The sequence below is a fragment of the Nomascus leucogenys genome, chromosome 13, assembly GCF_006542625.1.
Source record: "Nomascus leucogenys isolate Asia chromosome 13, Asia_NLE_v1, whole genome shotgun sequence".
Taxonomy (NCBI): domain Eukaryota; kingdom Metazoa; phylum Chordata; class Mammalia; order Primates; family Hylobatidae; genus Nomascus; species Nomascus leucogenys.
The window spans coordinates 89,189,477-89,199,393 of NC_044393.1; the positions used below are offsets into that span (position 1 = coordinate 89,189,477).

Genomic DNA, 9,917 nt, shown 5'->3' on the forward strand with positions numbered 1-9,917 from the left:
GTTGATACTAAAGTTCATATTAAAAAATAAATCTGCAAGAATAACCAGAAAAACACTGAAAACAAATACCATAAACTAAGAGGATGGGACAGGCCTTACCAGACTTACACCATACTATAAAAGCCTCTGTAATTAAAACACTGTGGTGCTGACACATGAATGGACAAATCAACCAGTGGAATAAAACAGAAAGTGCAGAAACAGACCCAAGTATATATAAAATCTTTGACATATGACTATTATATATACATACGTTTTGGCATCTGAAGTCACTGGGACAAATATGGACATTTCAATAAATAGTACTGGGACAACTGGACAATTTCTTTTTACTTAGAAAAAATTCTACTTCTATTTCATATTAAAAATAAAATCCAAATGGATTAGTGATCCATTTAGAAACTTAAAAAATAAAACCACACAAGTATTAGAAAAAAACACAGGAAAAAATTCTCTTTACCTTGAGGTAGACAAAGGATTGCTAATTATGACTCAAAATCCAGAACCAATAAAAGACTAATAAATATGACTACGTATTTCTTAAAAGAATTTTTGCATGGCAAAAAAATTACCATAAACAAAACCAAAAGACAACTGAAAGCTGGAAGAGAATACTTAGAACATTTGCCACAAATGGCTAGTACCCCTAATATGTAAAAAGTCCTTAAATATTGAGGGACAAAGGACTAAACGCTTGATAAAATCAGAAAAAAAAAAAGTAACCAGATGATTCTTGAAAGAATATGGTCCTAAAACTAAGAAAAAAAATGTTCAAACTCATTTATAATTAGACAAATGCAGATTAAAACATGGATACCATTTTCCATCTACTGGATTGACAAAAGATTAAAAACATGACAACACATCCTGATGACAAGGATCTAGAGAAAAGGGCACTCTCACACTGTTGGTGGGAATGCAAACTGGTCCAACCATTCTAGAGAGAAATCTAGCAATCCTAATAAAACAACATATACATTTATATTTTGACTAAGCAATCCCACTTTTAGCAATCTAACCTGAAGTTGTATCTCAATACAAGGTCGGGCATGGTGGTTCATGCCTGTAATCCTAGCACTTTGGGAGGCCAAGGTGGGCAGATCACCTGACGTCAGGAGTTCAAGACCAGTCTGGCCAACATGGTGAAACTCCATTTCTGCAAAAAAAATACAAAAATTAGCCGGGCACAGTGGCACATGCCTATAATCCCAGCTACTCAGGAGGCTGGGATGTAAGGATCACCTGAGCCTGAGAGGTCGAGGCTGCAGTGAGCCAAGATCGCACCACTGCACTCCAGCCTGGGCGACAGAACAAGACTCTATCTCAAAAAAAACTAACTAACAAACAAACAAAAACTGGATGTAGGAGGCATCAAAATGTAATACAAGCAGTAACAAATGAACCTGTCAGTAAATGACATACATTAAAGTCAGGTGAAAAGAATTGACCTAAGTAACTTTGGAAAACAATATTCTGATTAGATACTGTAAGGCCAAAGGCAAAAAAGAAGTACTATATACATGACTACCTTAATCTAGCTAGCAAATTTGTTTCTCACAAAAATATAGGTTAGCAAATTCTTGGACTACTTTACAGGATTGAACAAATATGTTGTAGATAATGACAGCTAGGTTTCTCACCGTTGTACAAATAAAGTTACAAGTAAGGAAAGGGGAAAGCTAAAATGAATCCTGTGGTGTTATATTAGAATCAAAGATATCATTATGAAACTTACAGTTCGTAATATATACAGACAGAAACAAAGACAAATGTGTGTGCATGTGTGCAGTTAGTGTATTTCCTAGCTCTGTCCTCTGAGAAGGCCTAGAAACAATGAGCCCACTAATACCAGACCTTGGTTTCTAACACTATTCTCCAATAAAAAGGAAACAGGGCTCACACATATAGACACGAAAATCATACAAGTTACCATTAACTCAACCTACAATTAATGGGAAAAATAACCTTTTCATTAATGAAAAAAATAATCACTACAGTAATAAAATGTAATTTTCAAAAAAGACCAGAAACTTGGTGGTAGTTGTTAAGATTAGCACTGGCTGTTCAAAGGCTGCACAAATTATCTCAAAATTTAAATTGCTCAAATCAACCAACGCTCACTTTTATAACCAAATTCTTCTACACTCGTTCTATTCTTACTCATAAGCCTCCACTTCAAATCTTCAAAAATAAAAGCATTCCTCCCTTGGATGATCAGAAAACTCGATTTCACACCTAAAAATACAGAACAGGAGTGTATTCCAAGCAGAAATATACCCCAAACTAATGGTTTGTTTTGTTTTGTTTTGTTTTTTGAGACGAAGTCTTGCTCTGTCACCCACTCTGGAGTGCAGTGGTGTGATCTCGGCTCACTGCAACCTCCGCCTCCCGGTTTCAAGCGATTCTCCTGCCTCAGCCTCCCAGGTAGCTGGGATTACAGGCGCACACCACTACGCCCAGCTAATTTTTGTATTTTTAGTAGAGATAGGGTTTCACTACGTTGGTCAGGCTGGTGTCGAACTCCTGACCTTGTGATCCGCCCACCTCAGCCTCCCAAAGTGCTGGGATTAGCGTGAGCCACTGTGTCCAGCCTAACTAATGGTTTTTAAAAAGCTTATGAGAGAACTATGTCCCATGCCTCCAAGTAGCCTCAGATAAGCCTCCCATAATCACAATATATTTTGTTCAAACAGCAAAATTGTATATAAATTATAAAACTCTTATAAGTGAAACACACAAATACTCATTATAATAAACCATCATATCAAAACAATGAAATTGAGAAGTAATAAATGAACTTTTTGTTTTCTTATAGGAAGATACATATTCACCTAATAAGTTTATGACACTAATCATGAAGGTGAAATGTATATTAAACACATTTGTAAAATATTTCCTATCCCTAACCAATTTTAAGAAGTCAAAATACACTCTAATAAAAAAAATCCATTTATATAACAAGGATAAAAGCAGAGTTAAATTATAAAACTTTTCAAATAAATATTTTATACATACTGTGTCCCCAAGGCAGTTATAATATTTTACATATTTACATTAAAGAAAGTAATTTTGATTTTAAAAAAGGAAGATGTTTACAGGCATGTCTCTTCAGAACCCTGCCACAACTGTCTCACCTATGCACCCCTGAGATAGAGACAGACAAGTCACATCTAATCCTCCTCCTGAAGCTGGCTGCAGCCAAGGAGGAAGAGGAGACTCAGTACCACCTACCCCCTTGACAGCATGAGCTCTGGAGTCAGCCTGCCTGAGCTCAGATGCTAGCTCTCTCACCTTCCAGCCTTTCCATCCTGGGAAAGTCACTGAACTCCCTAACTCTCAGATTCCTCATCTGTAAAATGGGGATGATAATAATAGCAATTACTCAACAAGGTGACTGTGAGACTTCAATGAGTTAACCAAACATCTAATTAATTAGAACAGTGCCTAGCACTTTGTAAAACATTCGATAAGTGAGATTCGATATTTATCTCTCTCTCCCTTCGAGAATGTAAGTCACAAGAGAGCAAGGACTTTGTTTTGTTCATTGCTATATTTCTAGCACAAATACACTATATTCCTAGCACCTGGTACACTACAAACTCTTGGCCAAAGTCAACATCATACTCAATGACAAAACACAAGAGGCAATCTCATTCAAGACAGAAACAAGAAACAAATTTTAAAATACTGTGTCAGTTAACAAATTGGCAAATTTTTAGGGTGCATGGCACATCTGTAATCCCAGCTACTTGACAGGCTGAGACAGGAGGATTGCTTGCACTCAGGAGTTCAAGATCAGCCTGGGTTGGCAACGTACTGAGACCCCCATCCCCCAACAACAACAAAAGACTTCGGTACACATGCAGCTCAGTCAATCTTTACATCTGAATACATTCATACAACCACCACCCAAGATCAAGATAAAGAATATGGCCGGGTGCGGTGGCTCATGCCTATTACAGGCACTTTGGGAGGCCAAGGTGGGCAGATCACAAGGTCAGGAGATCGACACCATCCTGGCTAACACAGTGAAACCCCATCTCTACTAAAAACACACACACAAAAAAAAAAATTAGCTGGGCGTGGTGGCAAGCGCCTGTAATCCCAGCTACTCAGGAGGCTGAGGCAGGAGAACCATTTGAACCCAGGAGGCAGAGGTTGCAGTGAGCCGAGATTGCGCCACTGCACTCTGGCCTGGAGACAACGCAAGATTCGGTCTCAAAAAAAAAAAATAAAAAAAATAAAAAAAATAAAAATATATATATATACACACATACACACACACACACACATATGTCCTGCATCTCAGAAACTCCCTCTCAGCCAATTCCCACCCAAAAGGTAAACCCTATTCTGACTCCTAGCCCCAATTATGCCTGTACTTGAACTTCACATAAACAGAGCCAAACAGTATGCTCTTTTGTACTGGGCTTCTGTGTTCAACTTTATTATGTGTGAGATCCATTCATGTTGTGTGCATCCGTAGTGTATTCTTTTTTATAGCTTGGTATTCCATTTTATGACTATACTATAATGTATCCAATCTACTGTTGATGACATTTAGGTTGTTACAGTTTGGGGACAATATGAAAAATGCTGCCATGAACAGGCTTGGGTATGTCTTTTGGTGGTAATACTGACTTATCTACAGATTAACAGTTTTTGTTTTGGTAGGGGCTGGTTAATAATACCTTAGATTGGGAGGATGCAGGGAACTAGAAAGTGGACACTGTAGATGAGAGTAGAAATCGGCCTAACCTTTCTGGAGGAGTTTGGCAATAGGCACAAGAAGCCTACAAGCATCTATACCCTTTGACCAATAATACTAGTTCAAGGAAATTTCTTATTGGGAAATTGTACACGCCAGGTCTTCTTCTAAGTGTTTTATATGTATTAACTCATTTTATTTATTCTAAGGAAATGACCACAATAATTTGTTTAGTATGTCAGTCATATCATCAATAGTAAACATAAGAAAAATTAGTAAACAGTCCGGGCGTGGTGGCTCACGCCTGTAATCCCAGCACTTTGGGAGGCTGAGGCGGGTGGATCACAAGGTCAGGAGCTCGAGACCATCCTGGCTAACACGGTGAAACCCCGTCTCTACTAAAAATACAAAAAATTAGCTGGGCGTGGTGGCAGGTGCCTGTAGTCCCAGCTACTCAGGAGGCTGAGGCAGGAGAATGGCGAGAACCCAGGAGGCGGAGCCTGCAGTGAGCTGAGATCATACCACTGCACTCCAGCCTGGGTGACAGAGTGAGACTCCGTCTCAAAAACAAAAAACAACAAAAAAAGTAGTAAACAAAGTAAATAACAACAGGGGAATTATTTTCAAATATATTGTACTTCTGTGAAATTAAACACAATGTAGCCACTAAAAAATGTTTTCAAAGAACATTAAAGACATAGGAAAAAGTACACATCAATGAAAAAGGTAACATGGAATGCATAGAAAAAATTCGAATTTTGTTTTTTAAAAAGAATATACATATACACATACCACATTATTAATAAAATAGTGGTAATCACTGGAAGACATGCGTACTTTCATATTCTTTATACTTTTCTGTACTTTCCAATTTTTCCTTAATATATTGCTTTTATCAACTAAAAACATGTGATTAAAGACTAATAAACAACGGTGTTTACATTCTAACAGGAAGAAAACAGAAACTCTAATACAATTCAATTAGGGCAGTGAGACAGTTTTGCATATGATGATACAAAAGTATTACAGAAAGACATCTAGCCTGGAGACAAGGGAGCGGAGCCTTATCAGGAAAGATGTTCACGGTGGTACTTCCACCAAGAACTCAGGGAGAAAGAACTGTATCTCCAGGTTAGACAGAACATTCCCGGCAAAATCCTGTTAATTCCTCAACTCACTGCCCCTAGAGTTCAATTATACACTGTACCCTGCCTGGCAAGTGTTCTTTTCTCACTTGCAAAAAGGCTTAGGCAGATGGACAGATGGGAATTGGTATGCAGCTAAAGTTTGACAGCATCAGACCTGGAAGACGCTGGTTCCATCCACCCTGCAGCTTGACAGAAAAGCATCAAGGACAGGCCTTCCTTCCCTGTCACAAGAAATTAGGGCAACAACTTTTCAGATTTCCTTATGTCAGAAACGCCAGGCAGAATAAACTAAAATTTATATATATCAAAATTCACTGATTCCTCAAGTTTAAAAAGTCCTTCTACTTGAAGGTATAAAGTTAACAAGAAATTACCCAGGCAATGGCAATTCTCTGTATCCAACCTCCTACTCCTCCTTGCTCCTCTACAGACGGACCACCTCTGGTCCAATGAAATCTAAGCATGGTAAAGATACATCTTGGTCCTTTAGGGGTCAATTCTCATGGAAGCAAATGATATTTGTTTAATAGTTAATATAAAGGAATATTTTGCTGTGTTCTGAAAAACGATCACTCATTTCATGGTACAGTAAACATCAGAGTAAATACCACGGGAAAAACATACAGAGTCCAAATTACCAATACTTAAGAATTAAATTTACTAGGCTGGGCAGGGTGGCTCACACCTGTAATCCCAGCACTTTGGGAGGCCGAGGTGGGCGGATGACCTGAGGTCAAGAGTTCGAAACCAGTGTGGCCAACACGGTGAAATCCCGTTCCTACTAAAAATACAAAAATTAGCCAGGCGTGGTGATGGACACCTGTAATCCCAGCTACTCAGGAGGCTGAGGCAGAAGAATCACTTGAACCCGGGAGGCAGAGTTTGCAGTGAGCAGAGCAGAGATCGCGCCACTGCACTCCCGCCTGGGTGACAGAGCGAGACTCTGTCTCCAAAAAAAAAAAAAAAAATTAAACTTAATAAAAAGATAATGCTTTTGTAGGGCAGGACAATATGGCTAAATTTTCTAACTTTTAACATCTGAACCACATAAAAGTTTCAAGGATTGATGGTAAAAAAGACCCGGGGCTCAAAAAAACCTATTTTAGACTCACTTCCACGATATGAAGTTACACAAATTTATGTGTCAAAGCAGAGAGGGCATATTTGTTTTGGCCTTGCTCTCTCTCCTTCCCATAAGCCCTCTGTATTTCCTATTTCCCTATTTACAAGTGTATACTTAAATGTATTACAAAATTCTCAAATACCTGGGACTTTTCATGGTTATAGTGTTAAGTGACCTGAATTAAGATAAATACAATTCTAGTCTAAAATTTGGTAGCCTATCAAATCCGCATTGCATAATGAGACAAGTTTCTTTTTTTTTTTTTTTTTGAGACGGAGTCTCACTCTGTCACCAGGCTGGAGTGCAGTGGCGCGATCTCGGCTCACTGCAACCTCCGCTTCCCGGGTTCAAAAGATTCTCCTGCCTCAGCCTCCAAGTAGCTAGGATTACAGACACGCACCACCACGCCCAGCTAATTTTTGTATTTTTAGTAGAGACGGGGTTTCACCATGTTGGGGTTTCACCATGTTGGCCAGGATGATCTCGATCTCTTTACCTCGTGATCCACCCGCCTCAGCCTCCCAAAGTGCTGGGATTACAGGCGTGAGCCACCGAGCCTGGCGAGACAAATTTTTTATGCAGTTTAAACCGCCTCGAATTTCAAAAAATAGTTCTTTGAAAAAAAAAAATAAGCATTTACATAATCACCAGGGATTCTGATTTTATTCTATACAGAACCTAAATGTTCGGATAATCTTTATTCTAGTTGCATAGAATATGTTATGGAAACAGGATGTGGAAATAGAATTGGATATACAAGACTGCTAAAGATTATACGAAACGAGGACGCTGCCTTTCTTTTAAAGTGATAATTTGCTGTGTCTTGTTTTCTGTTGTGAGAATCGGCTAGCCTGAAAACTGATTAAGCAAAACTGTACTTGAAAATTAAGTAAAACTTAACTACACCTAGCACTAAACACTGCAAAGAACATTGTGATTTACATGGTTTTCTCTTCCTGGACCAGTAGAGGGAGACTAAGACATCTGGCCTGGTCGTGTAGTGTTTCTGTAAAATTGGGGAGGGGGGAGCGGAGGCTGTATTTAAATGTCCTGCTGTCAATCAAAAGACACTTCCTACAATCACAGTCACCATATCTGCTATTACTCGTGAGCGTGCTCTCGCCAAGAGACAACACCAAACGGGGCCCGGGAAACCGGCTTCAACTAAAGGTGACCGCAGGCTTTGCCACAACACCCAAATAAGGACTTTGGGAGCCCAACCCCAACTAGTTTCTTTGTTTAAATGACTGTGAATCCCTCCCACGCCGGAGTCAAGAGGCTGTGGCGCCGCCCTTTATTAGCCTCACACTTTGATTACAAAACACACGAGTCGGCGGCCTGGCTGCGGAGGCGGCCCGAGCTCTCAAACGTCAAACCCGGAGCGCGGCGGCGGCTGAATCAGAGGGCAGCGTCCGCCGCCGCCGCCAGCCGGCCCCGCAACGTCCGCCCGGCCGACTCAAGTTCGCTAGCACCGGCGCCCGGGGCACAGCCGCAGGCCGTCCCGTTGTCGCCGGCTTCGAGCGATGGCAACTGCACTCTTTGTAAAGTTTAAGCCGCGGCGCGAGGGCGACGCAGGGGGTCCAGAGAAGCGTTCCCTTCGGGCCCCCGCCGCCCACTCCATCTGCCCCAGTCCCGGCGCCCCGGGTGTGTGCGGGGGCCCAGGGCCGCGACCCGGGTCAACCTGCCGCCCGCCGGGGGCCCAGCCCCAACTTCCCTGGCACCTTTCAAGTCCCCGAGAGCGAGTGCCTCATCTGTTGCTCTGTTTACTCCGCGGAGCCCCGCCGAGCTGGCTGGCGCGATCGCCTCTCGGGCCCGCCGCTGCCCCCGTCCCACCGGCCCAGGAAGTTTGATAAAGACGGGGAAGGGGGCGCGACAGGGACCCGGGGCGCGGAGGAGACGCGGGGCCGGGGCGACCCCATCGTCGCCCGGAAGGAAGGCAGGCGCGTCGGCCGGCCGGGCAGAGCGGCGGGGCGGCCGGCGACTTCGGGCCGGAGCCCCGGGCGCGGCGGGGCGGGGCGGCGGCGGCCCGGGCTGGCGAGGGGCTGCGGGCCCGGCCGGCGCTCCGCCCGACGCCCCCGCCGCGCCTGCCCGGCCGCGTCCCCTCGCCCCAGGCTCCCCCTGCCAACTTCTCCGCCGGCCCTCTTTGTTCGTGTTGTTGTGGCGACTCTTCGCCCGGGCCAGGCGAGCCCACCGGCTCCCCTCTGGAGCCCGCCCGGCGCCCGGCGAACCCGGGGCCCCGCGCGCCCCGCTGCCCGGCCGGGGGGCTACGCACCGGGGCCCCCTGAAAGCTGGGCGCGGCGCGGCGGCCCGGCCCGAGGGAGGCGCGGGCGGCCGGCGGCGGCGGCGGTTGGTCGGTGGCCGGCGGTGGCGGCTGCGGGGCTGGAGGGGGTTTATTTACCTGCCGTGGAACCAGTCCTTGCAGATATCGCACTCGATCATGAAGCGGTTCACGTCGTACGGCTGCCGGCACACACAGTACACGGGCGGGGGCGGCGGAGGCGCCGAGGCCCGGCCGGGAGCCGCCACCGACACGGCTGCCGCGGCGGCTCCAGCTGCTGCTCCCGCGGCCACCGCCGCCGCCGCTCCGGCCATCTTTAAAAAACACACACACGCTCGCTCGCTGCTCCGCTCGCCGACTGGAGCGAGCGCAGCCGCCAGCCAGCGCCGCCTCCTGCAGCAGCCGCGGCGGCGGCGGCGGCGGCGCCTCAGTGCGCGCGCGCGAGGCCGCGGCGGCTGGCGGAGGGGGAGGAGGCGCGCGCGACGCGCGAGGCCCAGACCCGGCTGCTTCCGGCGCTCGGCTCGGGGCCGTGCGTCTCGCGCACGTCTCTGGCGCCGGCGCGCGCTCCCCGCTCCTCTCCGCGACGGCCGGGCGGAGGGAGCTGTTGAAGGGCACGCAAGCGGCTGCGGAGGCGGAGGGAGCCGAGGCCCCGTGAGGACA

The 9,917-nt window shown here is 45.3% G+C and overlaps 1 protein-coding gene across 1 annotated transcript in view; it reads right to left on the reverse strand.

Moving 5' to 3' along the window:
• KDM7A (lysine demethylase 7A) overlaps positions 1-9,695 on the reverse strand; it is a 101,874-nt gene extending 92,179 nt beyond the window's left edge. Inside the window, exon 1 of the mRNA XM_030826091.1 lies at positions 9,378-9,695. Within this exon, the coding sequence (XP_030681951.1) occupies positions 9,378-9,571 (194 nt within the window). The 5' untranslated portion in view covers positions 9,572-9,695. The remainder of the gene's footprint in view (positions 1-9,377) is intronic.
• Between the last annotated feature and the right edge of the window lie 222 nt (positions 9,696-9,917).